At 50.8% G+C, this 20221-nt stretch overlaps 1 protein-coding gene across 1 annotated transcript; it reads right to left on the bottom strand.

Annotated features, from left to right (window-relative positions):
• Nucleotides 1-14221: 14221 nt before the first annotated feature.
• On the bottom strand, nt 14222-19767 carry LOC138672495 (cystatin-A1-like). The gene is made up of 3 exons (XM_069760518.1): nt 19610-19767; nt 17492-17593; nt 14222-14441 (listed from the first exon to the last, which is right to left on the bottom strand). The coding sequence occupies exons 1-3, from the start codon at nt 19679-19681 to the stop codon at nt 14316-14318; spliced, it is 300 nt and encodes a 99-aa protein (XP_069616619.1). The 5' UTR covers nt 19682-19767; the 3' UTR covers nt 14222-14315.
• Nucleotides 19768-20221: the final 454 nt, after the last annotated feature.

The raw sequence follows: 20221 nt of genomic DNA, 5'->3' as shown, positions 1-20221 counted from the left end.
GGTTGAAATTCATGGAGGGAAAAATGGTAACAAAATTCTCATTGGGGTCTGTTACAAACCCCCAAATATAACAGAAAGCATGGAAAGTCTACTTCTAAAGCAGATAGATGAAGCTGCAACCCATAATGAGGTCCTGGTTATGGGGGACTTTAACTACCCGGATATTAACTGGGAAACAGAAACCTGTGAAACCCATAAAGGCAACAGGTTTCTGCTAATAACCAAGAAAAATTATCTTTCACAATTGGTGCAGAATCCAACCAGAGGAGCAGCACTTTTAGACCTAATACTATCTAATAGACCTGACAGAATAACAAATCTGCAGGTGGTTGGGCATTTAGGAAATAGCGACCACAATATTGTGCAGTTTCACCTGTCTTTCACTAGGGGGACTTGTCAGGGAGTCACAAAAACATTGAACTTTAGGAAGGCAAAGTTTGAACAGCTTAGAGATGCCCTTAATCTGGTAGACTGGGACAATATCCTCAGAAATAAGAATACAGATAATAAATGGGAAATGTTTAAGAACATCCTAAATAGGCAGTGTAAGCGGTTTATACCTTGTGGGAATAAAAGGACTAGAAATAGGAAAAACCCAATGTGGCTAAACAAAGAAGTAAGACAGGCAATTAACAGTAAAAAGAAAGCATTTGCACTACTAAAGCAGGATGGCACCATTGAAGCTCTAAAAAACTATAGGGAGAAAAATACTTTATCTAAAAAACTAATTAAAGCTGCCAAAAAGGAAACAGAGAAGCACATTGCTAAGGAGAGTAAAACTAATCCCAAACTGTTCTTCAACTATATCAATAGTAAAAGAATAAAAACTGAAAATGTAGGCCCCTTAAAAAATAGTGAGGAAAGAATGGTTGTAGATGACGAGGAAAAAGCTAACATATTAAACACCTTCTTCTCCACGGTATTCACGGTGGAAAATGAAATGCTAGGTGAAATCCCAAGAAACAATGAAAACCCTATATTAAGGGTCACCAATCTAACCCAAGAAGAGGTGCGAAACCGGCTAAATAAGATTAAAATAGATAAATCTCCGGGTCCGGATGGCATACACCCACGAGTACTAAGAGAACTAAGTAATGTAATAGATAAACCATTATTTCTTATTTTTAGTGACTCTATAGCGACAGGGTCTGTTCCGCAGGACTGGCGCATAGCAAATGTGGTGCCAATATTCAAAAAGGGCTCTAAAAGTGAACCTGGAAATTATAGGCCAGTAAGTCTAACCTCTATTGTTGGTAAAATATTTGAAGGGTTTCTGAGGGATGTTATTCTGGATTATCTCAATGAGAATAACTGTTTAACTCCATATCAGCATGGGTTTATGAGAAATCGCTCCTGTCAAACCAATCTAATCAGTTTTTATGAAGAGGTAAGCTATAGGCTGGACCACGGTGAGTCATTGGACGTGGTATATCTCGATTTTTCCAAAGCGTTTGATACCGTGCCGCACAAGAGGTTGGTACACAAAATGAGAATGCTTGGTCTGGGGGAAAATGTGTGTAAATGGGTTAGTAACTTGCTTAGTGATAGAAAGCAGAGGGTGGTTATAAATGGTATAGTCTCTAACTGGGTCGCTGTGACCAGTGGGGTACCGCAGGGGTCAGTATTGGGACCTGTTCTCTTCAACATATTCATTAATGATCTGGTAGAAGGTTTACACAGTAAAATATCGATATTTGCAGATGATACAAAACTATGTAAAGCAGTTAATACAAGAGAAGATAGTATTCTGCTACAGATGGATCTGGATAAGTTGGAAACTTGGGCTGAAAGGTGGCAGATGAGGTTTAACAATAATAAATGTAAGGTTATACACATGGGAAGAGGGAATCAATATCACCATTACACACTGAACGGGAAACCACTGGGTAAATCTGACAGGGAGAAGGACTTGGGGATCCTAGTTAATGATAAACTTACCTGGAGCAGCCAGTGCCAGGCAGCAGCTGCCAAGGCAAACAGGATCATGGGGTGCATTAAAAGAGGTCTGGATACACATGATGAGAGCATTATACTGCCTCTGTACAAATCCCTAGTTAGACCGCACATGGAGTACTGTGTCCAGTTTTGGGCACCGGTGCTCAGGAAGGATATAATGGAACTAGAGAGAGTACAAAGGAGGGCAACAAAATTAATAAAGGGGATGGGAGAACTACAATACCCAGATAGATTAGCGAAATTAGGATTATTTAGTCTAGAAAAAAGACGACTGAGGGGCGATCTAATAACCATGTATAAGTATATAAGGGGACAATACAAATATCTCGCTGAGGATCTGTTTATACCAAGGAAGGTGACGGGCACAAGGGGGCATTCTTTGCGTCTGGAGGAGAGAAGGTTTTTCCACCAACATAGAAGAGGATTCTTTACTGTTAGGGTAGTGAGAATCTGGAATTGCTTGCCTGAGGAGGTGGTGATGGCGAACTCAGTCGAGGGGTTCAAGAGAGGCCTGGATGTCTTCCTGGAGCAGAACAATATTGTATCATACAATTATTAGGTTCTGTAGAAGGACGTAGATCTGGGTATTTATTATGATGGAATATAGGCTGAACTGGATGGACAAATGTCTTTTTTCGGCCTTACTAACTATGTTACTATGTTACTATGTTACTATGACTGGGGCCCTGGCAAAGATACACCGGAGTGTTCGGCCATGACTACGGCCCTGGCAAAGATACACCGGAGTGTTCAGCCATGACTACGGCCCTGACAAAGATACACCGGAGTGTTCGGCCATGACTGGGGCCCTGGCAAAGATACACCGGAGTGTTCGGCCATGACTACGGCCCTGGCAAAGATACACCGGAGTGTTCGGCCATGACTGGGGCCCTGGCAAAGATACACCGGAGTGTTCGGCCATGACTGGGGCCCTGGCAAAGATATAGCGGAGTGTTCGGCCATGACTGCGGCCCTGGCAAAGATACACCGGAGTGTTCAGCCATGACTACGGCCCTGGCAAAGATACACCGGAGTGTTCGACCATGACTGGGGCCCTGGCAAAGATACACCGGAGTGTTCGGCCATGACTGCGGCCCTGGCAAAGATACACCGGAGTGTTCGGCCATGACTACAGCCCTGGCAAAGATACACTGGAGTGTACGGCCATGACTAGAGCCCTGGCAAAGATACACCGGAGTGTTCGGCCATGACTGCGGCCCTGGCAAAGATACACTGGAGTGTTCGGCCATGACTAGAGCCCTGGCAAAGATACACCGGAGTGTTCGGCCATGACTGCAGCCCTGGCAAAGATACACCGGAGTGTTCGGCAATGACTGCAGCCCTGGCAAAGATACACCGGAGTGTTCGGCCATGACTGCGACCCTGGCAAAGAAACACCGGAGTGTTCAGCCATGACTACGGCCCTGGCAAAGATACACCGGAGTGTTCGGCCATGAACGCAGCCGTGGCAAAGATACACCGGAGTGTTCGGCCATGACTGCGGCCCTGGCAAAGATACATCGGAGTGTTCGGCCATGACTACAGCCCTGGCAAAGATACACCGGAGTGTTCGGCCATGACTGCAACCCTGGCAAAGATACACCGGAGTGTTCGGCCATGACTGCGGCCCTGACAAAGATACACCAGAGTGTTCGGCCATGACTGCGGCCCTGACAAAGATACACCGGAGTGTTCGGCCATGACTGGGGCCCTGGCAAAGATACACCGGAGTGTTCGGCCATGACTACGGCCCTGGCAAAGATACACCGGAGTGTTCAGCCATGACTACGGCCCTGGCAAAGATACACCGGAGTGTTCGGCCATGACTACGGCCCTGGCAAAGATACACCGGAGTGTTCGGCCATGACTGGGGCCCTGGCAAAGATACACCGGAGTGTTCGGCCATGACTGTGGCCCTGGCAAAGATATAGCGGAGTGTTCGGCCATGACTGCGGCCCTGGCAAAGATACACCGGAGTGTTCAGCCATGACTACGGCCCTGGCAAAGATACACCGGAGTGTTCGACCATGACTGGGGCCCTGGCAAAGATACACCGGAGTGTTCGGCCATGACTGCGGCCCTGGCAAAGATACACCGGAGTGTTCGGCCATGACTACAGCCCTGGCAAAGATACACTGGAGTGTACGGCCATGACTAGAGCCCTGGCAAAGATACACCGGAGTGTTCGGCCATGAACGCAGCCCTGGCAAAGATACATCGGAGTGTTCGGCCATGACTGCGGCCCTGGCAAAGATACACCGGAGTGTTCGGCCATGACTACAGCCCTGGCAAAGATACACCGGAGTGTTCGGCCATGACTGCAACCCTGGCAAAGATACACCGGAGTGTTCGGACATGACTGCGGCCCTGACAAAGATACACCAGAGTGTTCGGCCATGACTGCGGCCCTGACAAAGATACACCGGAGTGTTCGGCCATGACTGGGGCCCTGGCAAAGATACACCGGAGTGTTCGGCCATGACTACGGCCCTGGCAAAGATACACCGGAGTGTTCGGCCATGACTACGGCCCTGGCAAAGATACACCGGAGTGTTCGGCCATGACTGGGGCCCTGGCAAAGATACACCGGAGTGTTCGGCCATGACTGGGGCCCTGGCAAAGATATAGCGGAGTGTTCGGCCATGACTGCGGCCCTGGCAAAGATACACCGGAGTGTTCAGCCATGACTACGGCCCTGGCAAAGATACACCGGAGTGTTCGACCATGACTGGGGCCCTGGCAAAGATACACCGGAGTGTTCGGCCATGACTGCGGCCCTGGCAAAGATACACCGGAGTGTTCGGCCATGACTACAGCCCTGGCAAAGATACACTGGAGTGTACGGCCATGACTAGAGCCCTGGCAAAGATACACCGGAGTGTTCGGCCATGACTGCGGCCCTGGCAAAGATACACTGGAGTGTTCGGCCATGACTAGAGCCCTGGCAAAGATACACCGGAGTGTTCGGCCATGACTGCAGCCCTGGCAAAGATACACCGGAGTGTTCGGCCATGACTGCAGCCCTGGCAAAGATACACCGGAGTGTTCGGCCATGACTGCGGCCCTGGCAAAGATACACCGGAGTGTTCGGCCATGACTGCAGCCCTGGCAAAGATACACCGGAGTGTTCGGCCATGACTGCGGCCCTGGCAAAGAAACACCGGAGTGTTCAGCCATGACTACGGCCCTGGCAAAGATACACCGGAGTGTTCGGCCATGAACGCAGCCCTGGCAAAGATACACCGGAGTGTTCGGCCATGAACGCAGCCCTGGCAAAGATACACCGGAGTGTTCGGCCATGAACGCAGCCCTGGCAAAGATACACCGGAGTGTTCAGCCATGACTACGGCCCTGGCAAAGATACACCGGAGTGTTCGACCATGACTGGGGCCCTGGCAAAGATACACCGGAGTGTTCGGCCATGACTGCGGCCCTGGCAAAGATACACCGGAGTGTTCGGCCATGACTACAGCCCTGGCAAAGATACACTGGAGTGTACGGCCATGACTAGAGCCCTGGCAAAGATACACCGGAGTGTTCGGCCATGACTGCGGCCCTGGCAAAGATACACTGGAGTGTTCGGCCATGACTAGAGCCCTGGCAAAGATACACCGGAGTGTTCGGCCATGACTGCAGCCCTGGCAAAGATACACCGGAGTATTCGGCAATGACTGCAGCCCTGGCAAAGATACACCGGAGTGTTCGGCCATGACTGCGGCCCTGGCAAAGAAACACCGGAGTGTTCAGCCATGACTACGGCCCTGGCAAAGATACACCGGAGTGTTCGGCCATGAACGCAGCCGTGGCAAAGATACACCGGAGTGTTCGGCCATGACTGCGGCCCTGGCAAAGATACATCGGAGTGTTCGGCCATGACTACAGCCCTGGCAAAGATACACCGGAGTGTTCGGCCATGACTGCAACCCTGGCAAAGATACACCGGAGTGTTCGGCCATGACTGCGGCCCTGACAAAGATACACCAGAGTGTTCGGCCATGACTGCGGCCCTGACAAAGATACACGGAGTGTTCGGCCATGACTGGGGCCCTGGCAAAGATACACCGGAGTGTTCGGCCATGACTACGGCCCTGGCAAAGATACACCGGAGTGTTCAGCCATGACTACGGCCCTGGCACAGATACACCGGAGTGTTCGGCCATGACTACGGCCCTGGCAAAGATACACCGGAGTGTTCGGCCATGACTGGGGCCCTGGCAAAGATACACCGGAGTGTTCGGCCATGACTGTGGCCCTGGCAAAGATATAGCGGAGTGTTCGGCCATGACTGCGGCCCTGGCAAAGATACACCGGAGTGTTCAGCCATGACTACGGCCCTGGCAAAGATACACCGGAGTGTTCGACCATGACTGGGGCCCTGGCAAAGATACACCGGAGTGTTCGGCCATGACTGCGGCCCTGGCAAAGATACACCGGAGTGTTCGGCCATGACTACAGCCCTGGCAAAGATACACTGGAGTGTACGGCCATGACTAGAGCCCTGGCAAAGATACACCGGAGTGTTCGGCCATGAACGCAGCCCTGGCAAAGATACATCGGAGTGTTCGGCCATGACTGCGGCCCTGGCAAAGATACACCGGAGTGTTCGGCCATGACTACAGCCCTGGCAAAGATACACCGGAGTGTTCGGCCATGACTGCAACCCTGGCAAAGATACACCGGAGTGTTCGGCCATGACTGCGGCCCTGACAAAGATACACCAGAGTGTTCGGCCATGACTGCGGCCCTGACAAAGATACACCGGAGTGTTCGGCCATGACTGGGGCCCTGGCAAAGATACACCGGAGTGTTCGGCCATGACTACGGCCCTGGCAAAGATACACCGGAGTGTTCGGCCATGACTACGGCCCTGGCAAAGATACACCGGAGTGTTCGGCCATGACTGGGGCCCTGGCAAAGATACACCGGAGTGTTCGGCCATGACTGGGGCCCTGGCAAAGATATAGCGGAGTGTTCGGCCATGACTGCGGCCCTGGCAAAGATACACCGGAGTGTTCAGCCATGACTACGGCCCTGGCAAAGATACACCGGAGTGTTCGACCATGACTGGGGCCCTGGCAAAGATACACCGGAGTGTTCGGCCATGACTGCGGCCCTGGCAAAGATACACCGGAGTGTTCGGCCATGACTACAGCCCTGGCAAAGATACACTGGAGTGTACGGCCATGACTAGAGCCCTGGCAAAGATACACCGGAGTGTTCGGCCATGACTGCGGCCCTGGCAAAGATACACTGGAGTGTTCGGCCATGACTAGAGCCCTGGCAAAGATACACCGGAGTGTTCGGCCATGACTGCAGCCCTGGCAAAGATACACCGGAGTGTTCGGCCATGACTGCAGCCCTGGCAAAGATACACCGGAGTGTTCGGCCATGACTGCGGCCCTGGCAAAGAAACACCGGAGTCTTCAGCCATGACTACGGCCCTGGCAAAGATACACCGGAGTGTTCGGCCATGAACGCAGCCCTGGCAAAGATACACCGGAGTGTTCGGCCATGACTGCGGCCCTGACAAAGATACACCGGAGTGTTCGGCCATGACTACAGCCCTGGCAAAGATACACCGGAGTGTTCGGCCATGACTGCAACCCTGACAAAGATACACCGGAGTGTTCGGCCATGACTGCGGCCCTGACAAAGATACACCAGAGTGTTCGGCCATGACTGCGGCCCTGACAAAGATACACCGGAGTGTTCGGCCATGACTGGGGCCCTGGCAAAGATACACCGGAGTGTTCGGCCATGACTACGGCCCTGGCAAAGATACACCGGAGTGTTCGGCCATGACTGGGGCCCTGGCAAAGATACACCGGAGTGTTCGGCCATGACTACGGCCCTGGCAAAGATACACCGGAGTGTTCGGCCATGACTGCGGCCCTGGCAAAGATACACCAGAGTGTTCGGCCATGACTGCGGCCCTGGCAAAGATACACCGGAGTGTTCGGCCATGACTACGGCCCTGGCAAAGATACACCGGAGTGTTCAGCCATGAATGCGACCCTGGCAAAGATACACCGGAGTGTTCGGCCATGACTGGGGCCCTGGCAAAGATACACCGGAGTGTTCGGCCATGACTACGGCCCTGGCAAAGATACACCGGAGTGTTCGGCCATGACTGGGGCCCTGGCAAAGATACACCGGAGTGTTCGGCCATGACTGGGGCCCTGGCAAAGATACACTGGAGTGTTCGGCCATGACTGCGGCCCTGGCAAAGATACACCGGAGTGTTCAGCCATGACTACAGCCCTGGCAAAGATACACCGGAGTGTTCGGCCATGACTGCAGCCAAGGCAAAGATACACCGGAGTGTTCGGCCATGACTGCGGCCCTGACAAAGATACACCGGAGTGTTCGGCCATGACTGGGGCCCTGGCAAAGATACACCGGAGTGTTCGGCCATGACTGCGACCCTGGCAAAGATACACCGGAGTGTTCGGCCATGACTGCGGCCCTGGCAAAGATACACCGGAGTGTTCGGCCATGACTGCGGCCCTGGCAAAGATACACCGGAGTGTTCGGCCATGACTGCGGCCCTGGCAAAGATACACCGGAGTGTTCGGCCATGACTGTGGCCCTGGCAAAGATACACCGGAGTGTTCAGCCATGACTACGGCCCTGGCAAAGATACACCGGAGTGTTCGGCAATGACTGCGGCCCTGGCAAAGATACACCGGAGTGTTCGGCCATGACTGCAGCCCTGGCAAAGATACACCGGAGTGTTCAGCCATGACTGCGGCCCTGGCAAAGATACACCGGAGTGTTCAGCCATGACTGCGGCCCTGGCAAAGATACACCGGAGTGTTCGGCCAGACTGTGGAGACCTGGGTGTCGTAACCAGTGCCTTCCCCCCTCCCATCAGTCCCGTAATGAAACACACACAGTCCTAGTTGGGTTGAACAGGTCGGTCACAGTTTATTAATTAAATAATCGGAGAAAGGGCAATTACATATCGTAACGAGCGGCTCGCGCCGAGCTCCTGTCCGTGATCGACAGGGGAATTGGCCCAACGAGCGGTTACGACCTTTGCCCTCCTCCGCTTTTTCCGCTGTGACTTATTAAAGGTTACCAGGGGTTAGTTCTATCAACATGCGTAATAATTTTTTTTTTTTTTTTATAAATCTTACAACATAATTCACACATTTACATTCTCCTGTTGGTTAGTTTAATCATTAGCCTTTAAAAAGGGAGGGTGGGTGGGACAAAAGCTTCCAGGTGTCCTGCCGGGAGTGAAAGAGAAAGTTCTCGACAGGACACCTGGATTTAACCCCTGTAGGAGTGGCCGTAGGACCCCTCCCCTCTAGTGCCCACTGGCCGGCTGGGGGTCTTCCAATCAGTGCATCACTAAGGGGGGAGTGATGCTAGGGGGGAACTGGCACTTACAACCTTTACGTGCAGCTCTCTCTATGTGCTCCCCAGTCAGAGACGCGTTCCTTAATCAGTACCGCGTCTGCCAGACTGTGGAGACCTGGGTGTCGTAACCAGTGCCTTCCCCCCTCCCATCAGTCCCGTAATGAAACACACACAGTCCTAGTTGGGTTGAACAGGTCGGTCACAGTTTATTAATTAAATAATCGGAGAAAGGGCAATTACATATCGTAACGAGCGGCTCGCGCCGAGCTCCTGTCCGTGATCGACAGGGGAATTGGCCCAACGAGCGGTTACGACCTTTGCCCTCCTCCGCTTTTTCCGCCACGGAGGATCCCGTGTATTAACTACGCGGGACTCCGACCCCACCCCTCGATGCTAGGGCCTGTTCAACCCCATCCTGTAAACCAGACAGAAAAATATCGATGCCAATGTCCGTTAGGTGAACTCCGTCCGGCCTTAATTGTGGCGTGTTATCCCCTTGTAGCTGGCGGTGCCGGATCACGATACCGCCTCTTCCTCTCACATATTTTCCAATCCGCGCGTTGAATTTCCTTCTTGTCCACTCTATGGCTTTTTTATCTCTTACACCTCGCCACACGGCCCGTGGTGTTATATCCGACCACACCAGTATTATGTTCCTGAATAGGCAGTTGAACCTTTCCATATCCGTTGTCACCCATTTGTACAATTCAGCCACCTTTTGTTTGCCGAGGTCATTGCCACACGCATGTACCACCATTCTCACCAGGTGTTCCGCCATCCTTGCTATGCCAACCATCTCTTTGAACACCTGTCTCCACTGGAGGCCTCTGACACCCCTCCAGTTAATTTTTTTTTTTTTTTCTTTTTTTTTTTTTTTCGGGAGGTAAAGATTTGTCCCTCCTGGCCGCCGTTCGGCCCTCTTTTCGGCCCAGTAAACGTAGGAATCTCCTACAACACAAACTTCAACCCCTGTAAGAGACAACACATGTTAAGTAAGCAAGTCGGGTCTTATGTATCTGGCGAAGCATGCGGACTTCCAACGACCCATTCTCTGCAACTCGGCCTCTGACACTCCTGCCCTAGCCGCTTCTGTGGCTGCCCCTATCCTGAACGAATGTGTTCCGTACTCCTTTGGATTTGCGCCGGCTTTTTCCAAGCATAGCTTGAACATCGCCTGAAATTGGTACTTGGTCAGAGGGGACCCGTCTGTATGAGTGAAGAAAAATCTACCAGCGTGTCTTATCCCGGCGTATCTTCTAACTATTTTTAGCGGGCAAGCTGGGCCATCTGTGGAGTTAACCAGTACCCATGTGCCCCTACCGGTGGGGTCGCATTTGGATTTTCTAACCCTGATGCGCAGGGCGTCACTGCATATAACTATGTCCTCATTAATTAGGCCTCCTACCGACGCCTTTTTTTTTTTTTTTTGACCGCGGTAGCAATTCGCTGATACGCAGTGCTCCGAAAAAGACGGTCGCAAAAGCTGCTGATATGAGGGCCGCCTCATATTGCGATAAGCAGACCGACGGGGATATCGCAATCAGTTCCTGCAATAATCTCAGTGAAATGGGGCGGCGACATTCTTGGCTCGGCTGAAGCCTCTTCCAACCTTTTATGGCTTGTCTTATGCAGAAGGACTTAGTTACGTCTACCCAATCCAATAATTGAAAGAAAAATGCTAGCCCCGATAATTTCCGTTGAGCCGAGGTGCCCGACGCCCCACCTTCCCTCATCCGTAATAGGAAATCGGTTGTCACCGCGCTTCGTGCTCGGTTGCATTTATCGACTGGCCTACCCTGAATTAATGAGCACCACTCCTCCCAAGCCTTACCATACATCTGCCAGGTAGCTGGCGAAACGGAGGCCCGGATTAAGGGCATCAATGATTGGCCACTGTATCCCACAGGGACAGTGGACACAGGATACCCAGGGGTTGCGCGTTGGGCTGCTGGATTCTGAAAGCTTGCCAATTGGAAAATAACAATGGGTTAAAGATATTATCGTCAACTTCCGCCACCACGGTGGCTCTACACCAAATATTGTTTTCTAGGCATATCAGTGCGAGCCGTCGCCAGAGAGCGAGTATGGGCAAGGATGAAGAGGACATGTGATTTAGACTCTTTGCTGTTTTCACATTTTTAGTTTGGAAACAAATGTTCATGTTCCTCAACTGATCGGCCCATAACTCCATCGCTGCTACTACCGCAAACAATTCCCATAGGGCTGGGTCTTGCCCCCACTTTGTTGTCGTCCCTTTCTCTGGCCAACCAGATTTGCACCATTGGTTTTTATAGATTGCTGCGAAACCCTCTTTTTTGTTCCACCCTATTGTCAGCCCTAAATCCTCGCTTGTGATCTCTCTAGCCATGACGCACGTGTGACCGTTGTACGATTGTAGGAACGTCTGCCATACCAGCAGATCAGCTTTTAGCGAACGAGTGAGCCTAATTCTTTGGCCGGGCTGAGAAGCGCCTTTTGTTGCCAGCGATAGTCTGCGCGAGAATGCTCTGCCGACCGGCATTACGCGGCAGGCGAACGTCAGTAGACCCAATAACGCCTGCATTTGCAGTAGGGTTACCTTGTTAACTTCGCGGAAGCCTTTCAACATTTGCTGGGTTTTTTGTATTTTATCCTCTGGTAAGCGGAACACCATCATGTTGGTATCTATTTCAATGCCCAAGAAGGGCAATACATTACATGGACCCTCCGTATTCTCCGGTGACAAGGGCACGCCGAATTTCAGTGAGATAGATTTGAATTTTTCTAGTAGATTGGAGCAGAGTTTAGAATTTCTGGGGCCGACGAACAGGAAATCGTCGAGGTAGTGAATTAGGGATTTACTGCCCGTCTCGTACCGAACTACCCAATCTAGGAAGGTGCTGAATAGCTTGAAGTAGTGACATGAGATGGAACATCCCATTGGGAGGCACATGTCGAAGTAATAGTATTGGTCCACTTTACAGCCCAGAAGGTGGAAACATTCGGGGTGCACGGGTAGTAACCGGAATGCCGATTCTATGTCGGATTTGGCTAGCAGAGCGCCGGGTCCGGCTGCCCGGACTAATTCTACCGCTTTATCAAACGACGCGTATGAGACGGAAGCTTCTTCTGTGGAAATTGCGTCATTAACCGAATCGCCCTTTGGGTGAGATAAATGGTGGATTAGGCGGTATTTACCGGATTCTTTTCTACCCATTTCTACTTCCTTTTCGATTTTTAGTCTGAGAATTTGGGGGAAATTCGCGGGCTGATTTTAGGTTATCAGATAGGGTTGGCGTTCTTGTTAGCCTAAAGGGGATAAAGAAATCGTCGGAGAATCCTGCCTGCAGCTGCTGAGCCGCTTTCTTATTAGGGTAGAGCTTTAGCTTTAGGGGGGGTGGGGGGGGTGCCCATTGCGGTTACGCTCAGCTCTATCCCCCGTTTGCTGGTCCACTGATAACACCGACCAAATATCAATATAATCGTTGTTCCAGATTTTCTGTCTAGTGTCCAGATCTATATGAGCGCCTAGCGGGCTGATCCCGCAGAAGAAGGCGTCTTTGTGTAGATTAGCTGTTGAATTGTTCACCACTTTACCGCTCGAATGTGAAAGTTGTAGGATTATCTCCTTTAACGCTGAAGTTAGCTCCATTTCCTTTACATTAACCCCGTAGCGTAACGTTTCCTCGCTATCCTTGGTACACTCACCGCTGTGTGACTCTGGACGAGTGTACACCGATCCTGGAGGAACCCCCGCAGATGTTGACGTGGGGATGTCGCAGGACGGGGAAACTCTGGCTCCCGCTACAGCGAGGGATTGATGCTGAGTATCTTGCGATGAAGCCCGATTACAACCACGTAGTGGCGGATTGTTGGCTCTGTCTTCAGCGACTGCGCGGTGGTTGTTGTGGCTGGAAGCCGCGGGAGCCCGATTACTACCACATAGTGGCGGATTGATGGCTCCGTCTTCAGCGACTGCGCGGTGGTTGTTGTGGCTGGAAGCCGCGGGGGATTGTTCTCCCTGGCTGAAAGCCCTAGAGGGTGCCCGCGATTTATATGATTTGCCACGTGCGCGACTTCTGTCCGGGCTCTGCCGGGAGTGAAAGAGAAAGTTCTCGACAGGACACCTGGATTTAACCCCTGTAGGAGTGGCCGTAGGACCCCTCCCCTCTAGTGCCCACTGGCCGGCTGGGGGTCTTCCAATCAGTGCATCACTAAGGGGGGAGTGATGCTAGGGGGGAACTGGCACTTACAACCTTTACGTGCAGCTCTCTCTATGTGCTCCCCAGTCAGAGACGCGTTCCTTAATCAGTACCGCGTCTGCCATTACTGCGGCCCTGGCAAAGATACACCGGAGTGTTCGGCCATGACTGCGGCCCTGGCAAAGATACACCGGAGTGTTCGGCCATGACTGCGGCCCTGGCAAAGATACACCGGAGTGTTCAGCCATGACTACAGCCCTGGCAAAGATACACCGGAGTGTTCGGCCATGACTAGAGCCCTGGCAAAGATACACCGGAGTGTTCGGACATGACTAGAGCCCTGGCAAAGATACACCGGAGTGTTCAGCCATGACTGCGGTCCTGGCGCTCCCTTACAGTTGGAACTGGATTCTGTCTCTATTTGTGTGCAATCATTGGGAGTGAGCCTGCAGCAAACCAGAGGTGACCCTGATGGTTCGGAGATTGGAGAGACAGGTACGCTGACAAAGGGACATTGTTTTCATGTGTCGGGTGGCCAGGGTGCGCTCCAGCAGCTGTCATTGCGGGCCACGACTATGACCCTGGCACCAATAGTCCAAGTGGTCTCCTTCACGTGATGGGCCCGGGCAGCGGCCTTCTTTACTTCCCCAGTAACTATGCTACTGGATCCACTACTTTCATCTTTATCATTAGTTCACCAATTACAGACTCAGCCGAGATAGGAGAAGATTTATTTATTACTCTGCCCATCAGAGCAGGATTTCTGGAAGATCTCCACATATATTCTGTATCACATACTGTTAAAAATCATAGTTAAAAAACTGTGATGGATTCTTCCTTAGTTTTCCCGGACTGAAAGCCCATTAACTCCGGCTGTTTTCCAGTATAAGGGAGAGGGACAAATATTTTCACATGACAGCACTGATCTCCAACAAAAACCTGCAGAGAGACAGACGGACGCATTACATCGGCAGTCCTCAGATCACTGCTCTGTGCGCAAACCTTTATATAAAGTGTCCTGACATCCCATAATGTGATCAGTGTGTGACCCCACGTGTCTGTATGTATCCTGACATCCCATAATGTGATCAGTGTGTGACCCCACGTGTCTGTATGTATCCTGACATCCCATAATGTGATCAGTGTATGACCTCACATGTCTGTATGTATCCTGACATCCCATAATGTGATCAGTAGTGTATGGCCCCACGTGTCTGTGTGTATGCTGACATCCCATAATGTGATCAGTGTGTGACCCCACGTGTCTGTATGTATGCTGACATCCCATAATGTGATCAGTGTGTGACCCCATGTGTCTGTATGTATCCTGACATCCCATAATGTGATCAGTGTGTGACCCCACGTGTCTGTATGTATCCTGACATCCCATAATGTGATCAGTGTGTGACCCCATGTGTCTGTATGTATCCTGACATCCCATAATGTGATCAGTGTGACCCCACGTGTCTGTATGTATTCTGACATCCCATAATGTAATCAGTGTATGGCCCCACGTGTCTGTATGTATCCTGACATCCCATAATGTGGTCAGTGTCTGTATGTATCCTGACATCCCATAATGTGATCAGTGTGTGACCCCATGTGTCTGTATGTATCCTGACATCCCATAATGTGATCAGTGTGTGACCCCACGTGTCTGTATGTATCCTGACATCCCATAATGTGATCAGTGTGACCCCACGTGTCTGTATGTATCCTGACATCCCATAATGTGATCAGTGTGTGACCCCACGTGTCTGTATGTATCCTGACATCCCATAATGTGATCAGTGTCTTTATGTATCCTGACATCCCATAATGTGATCAGTGTGACCCCACGTGTCTGTATGTATCCTGACATCCCATAATGTGATCAGTGTGACCCCACGTGTCTGTATGTATCCTGACATCCCATAATGTGGTCAGTGTCTGTATGTATCCTGACATCCCATAATATGATCAGTGTGTGACCTCACATGTCTGTATGTATCCTGACATCCCATAATATGATCAGTGTGTGACCCCACGTGTCTGTATGTATCCTGACATCCCATAATATGATCAGTGTGTGACCCCACGTGTCTGTATGTATCCTGACATCCCATAATGTGATCAGTGTGTGACCCCACGTGTCTGTATGTATCCTGACATCCCATAATGTGATCAGTGTAACCCCACGTGTCTGTATGTATCCTGACATCCCATAATGTGATCAGTGTGTGACCCCACGTGTCTGTATGTATCCTGACATCCCATAATGTGATCAGTGTGACCCCACCTGTCTGTATGTATCCTGACATCCCATAATGTGATCAGTGTGTGACCCCACGTGTCTGTATGTATCCCGACATCCCATAATGTGATCAGTGTGTGACCCCACGTGCCTGTATGTATCCTGACATCCCATAATGTGATCAGTGTGTGACCCCACATGTCTGTATGTATCCCGACATCCCATAATGTGATCAGTGTGTGACCCCACGTGTCTGTATGTATCCTGACATCCCATAATGTGATCAGTGTGTGATCCCACGTGTCTGTATGTATCCTGACATCCCATAATGTGGTCAGTGTCTGTATGCATCCTGACATCCCATAATGTGGTCAGTGTATGACCCTGTGTCTGTATGTATCCTGACATCCCATAATGTGGTCAGTGTCTGTATGTATCCTGACATCCCATAATGTGGTCAGTGTCTGTATGTATCCTGACATCCCATAATATGATCAGTGTGTGACCTCACATGTCTGTATGTATCCTGACATCCCATAATATGATCAGTGTGTGACCCCACGTGTCTGTATGTATCCTGACATCCCATAATATGATCAGTGTGTGACCCCACGTGTCTGTATGTATCCTGACATCCCATAATGTGATCAGTGTGTGACCCCACGTGTCTGTATGTATCCTGACATCCCATAATGTGATCAGTGTGACCCCACGTGTCTGTATGTATCCTGACATCCCATAATGTGATCAGTGTGTGACCCCACGTGTCTGTATGTATCCTGACATCCCATAATGTGATCAGTGTGACCCCACCTGTCTGTATGTATCCTGACATCCCATAATGTGATCAGTGTGACCCCACCTGTCTGTATGTATCCTGACATCCCATAATGTGATCAGTGTGACCCCACCTGTCTGTATGTATCCTGACATCCCATAATGTGATCAGTGTGTGACCCCCACGTGTCTGTATGTATCCTGACATCCCATAATGTGATCAGTGTGTGACCCCACGTGTCTGTATGTATCCTGACATCCCATAATGTGATCAGTGTGTGATCCCACGTGTCTGTATGTATCCTGACATCCCATAATGTGGTCAGTGTCTGTATGCATCCTGACATCCCATAATGTGGTCAGTGTATGACCCTGTGTCTGTATGTATCCTGACATCCCATAATGTGGTCAGTGTCTGTATGTATCCTGACATCCCATAATGTGGTCAGTGTCTGTATGTATCCTGACATCCCATAATGTGGTCAGTGTCTGTGTGTATCCACTAGCTCAGAGATAACTGGACACTGGTGATAATGGTGGATACATTGTATAAGGGGCGGAGATTCTGTGATTCTTCCTGTGTTCTCAGCAGAGAAGCCTTAGAGGGATCTTCCATCTCACAGATCCTGTCCCAATATGTAGTAGGTGTAATAATAACACACATCTCCAATTACAAATGTAGGATAGTTTTTTAATTCATACGTGCAGGCATTGCTAGAACTTAGGTATCCATGGTTACATCCACTGATGAAGTGAAAGCTAGTTACTAATGGTCGTAACCATGGATACCTAAGTTCTTGCAATGCCTGCACATGAGGAAAGAGATGTTCTTTGACTTGATAAGTTATCGCTCAGAGTGATTGTATGATTCTGAGTTACCAGATTAATTAGATTTCCCTGTTATTACAGAGCGCCCTCTGCTGGATTCTTATCACCCCCCGGCCCACCAGGATCACGTGGACCCCTGTAGATCACTTACCTTCACTATGTAGATGGTTCCAGCCACAACTTGACTTATGTATGACAAAGCTTTAAACTTTCCGGCATTTATCCCGGATTCTTTTACAAACTGAGCTTTTACCTGACGACGACAAAAGAAGAAAAGAATAAAAGGTTGTATGTGAGCACACGACGCCCGACACAAGGACTGGATGTCTACACTGCAGAAGGAGAGAAGATGATGAGTACGGAGGATCGGGTGGGACTGGATGTCTACACTGGAGGACTGAAGATGAGGACTACGGAGGAGCGGATGGGACTGGATGTCTACACTGCAGAAGGACTGAAGATGAGGAGTACGGAGGAGCGGATGGGACTGGATGTCTACACTGCAGAAGGACTGAAGATGAGGAGTACGGAGGAGCGGATGGGACTGGATGTCTACACTGGCGGACTGAAGATGAGGACTACGGAGGAGCGGATGGGACTGGATGTCTACACTGGCGGACTGAAGATGAGGACTACGGAGGAGCGGATGGGACTGGATGTCTACACTGCAGAAGGACTGAAGATGAGGAGTACGGAGGAGCGGATGGGACTGGATGTCTACACTGGAGGACTGAAGATGAGGAGTACAGAGGAGCGGATGGGACTGGATGTCTACACTGCAGAAGGACTGAAGATGAGGAGTACGGAGGAGCGGGTGGGAATGGATGTCTACACTGCAGAAGGACTGAAGATGAGGAGTACGGAGGAGCGGATGGGACTGGATGTCTACACTGCAGAAGGACTGAAGATGAGGAGTACGGAGGAGCGGATGGGACTGGACGTCTACACTGCAGAAGGACTGAAGATGAGGAGTACGGAGGAGCGGGTGGGACTGGATGTCTACACTGCAGAAGGACTGAAGATGAGGAGTACGGAGGAGCAGATGGGACTGGATGTCTACACTGCAGAAGGACTGAAGATGAGGAGTACGGAGGAGCTGGTGGGACTGGATGTCTACACTGCAGAAGGACTGAAGATGAGGAGTACGGAGGAGCGGATGGGACTGGATGTCTACACTGCAGAAGGACTGAAGATGAGGAGTACGGAGGAGCGGGTGGGACTGGATGTCTACACTGCAGAAGGACTGAAGATGAGGAGTACGGAGGAGCGGATGGGACTGGATGTCTACACTGCAGAAGGACTGAAGATGAGGAGTACGGAGGAGCGGGTGGGACTGGATGTCTACACTGCAGAAGGACTGAAGATGAGGAGTACGGAGGAGCGGGTGGGACTGGATGTCTACACTGCAGAAGGACTGAAGATGAGGAGTACGGAGGAGCGGATGGGACTGGATGTCTACACTGCAGAAGGACTGAAGATGAGGAGTACGGAGGAGCGGGTGGGACTGGATGTCTACACTGCAGAAGGACTGAAGATGAGGAGTATGGAGGAGCGGGTGGGACTGGATGTCTACACTGCAGAAGGACTGAAGATGAGGAGTACGGAGGAGCGGATGGGACTGGATGTCTACACTGCAGAAGGACTGAAGATGAGGAGTATGGAGGAGTGGAGTGGATGGGACTGGATGTCTACACTGCAGAAGGACTGAAGATGAGGAGTATGGAGGAGCGGGTGGGACTGGATGTCTACACTGCAGAAGGACTGAAGATGAGGAGTACGGAGGAGCGGATGGGACTGGATGTCTACACTGCAGAAGGACTGAAGATGAGGAGTACGGAGGAGCGGATGGGAATGGATGAACGGACAAGGTGTCGCCCGGACCCTTCCCAAGAAGACCCCGCAATAATGACGAGCTGAGCCAGGGGTCTTGTGGGCACATTTCGGCCACTTGCATTCAGCCACACCTGCTACCTCACGTTAAGGCTGAGCTGCACTCATGGCTCCAGAACCAGAACCCTCCACATCAACATCTGCTGAGGGAGAAGATGTGGAGCCGAGAGTCCAGACAGCTCTGTAGGGAGAGGACACCACAAGAAGAAGACATCATTTTCCCATTCTTACTGCTGCGAGAACAGTGCAGACAACTTTATCAGTCTCCTATCCAGAGACATCACAAGTTGTGCAGGATCCAACCTGTTGACTGTCTCCGTTCAAGGAGCTTCTAGCCCAAATTTAGAAGAAGCTGATAATACGCCATGATGTTACTCACCTTGTCAGAGGCAGCTTGTACATGAGCATCAGCCGGCTCCTCTGGGCCAAATCCACCAGGTAACCCTGCCATCCTGAGTGCGAGCTCTGCGGACCGAGGACGTGCAGACACCTGCTTATATATCCATGGAGCGAACCACTCAGTGATGGGGGTATCTGACGTCGCGGAGAACATACTCCTCCACATTAATCTATGAAGCCGCCCCCTCAGCACAGTGGTTGGAGCCGGTTAGACCTGTCAGGGGTGGCTGACGGGAAAGGTAGGGAAGCTGGAGGGAAGAGACATCCACAATATTCATGAGCTGTAAATGCATCTTTATAATTATTAGTAATCTCTCATTATCAGGGCGGCCAGTGATGAAATCTCTAGAGACGCGACATTCAATCTGGGCCAATGAGAATGCATGGAAATATGGAGGAAACAACTTGGAAAGTTACATTGTATGGAAAGAAATGTTATTTTTTTCAGCTCCGTTGTCCTTGGTGTCCATTGCTCCCATTATATAACATCCGGCCCCATTTCCCCAGTGTATAATATCCACCTGACTACATTGTGCCCGCTGTGCAGTTGGTGGAGGAGGGGTAATGCTCTGGGTCCAGCGATGGGAGAACT

Source organism: Ranitomeya imitator, chromosome 3 (genome assembly GCF_032444005.1).
Source record: "Ranitomeya imitator isolate aRanImi1 chromosome 3, aRanImi1.pri, whole genome shotgun sequence".
NCBI classification, from domain to species: domain Eukaryota; kingdom Metazoa; phylum Chordata; class Amphibia; order Anura; family Dendrobatidae; genus Ranitomeya; species Ranitomeya imitator.
The sequence above is the reverse complement of the archived record's forward strand: the minus strand, read 5'-3'. Positions and strand labels throughout refer to the sequence as shown.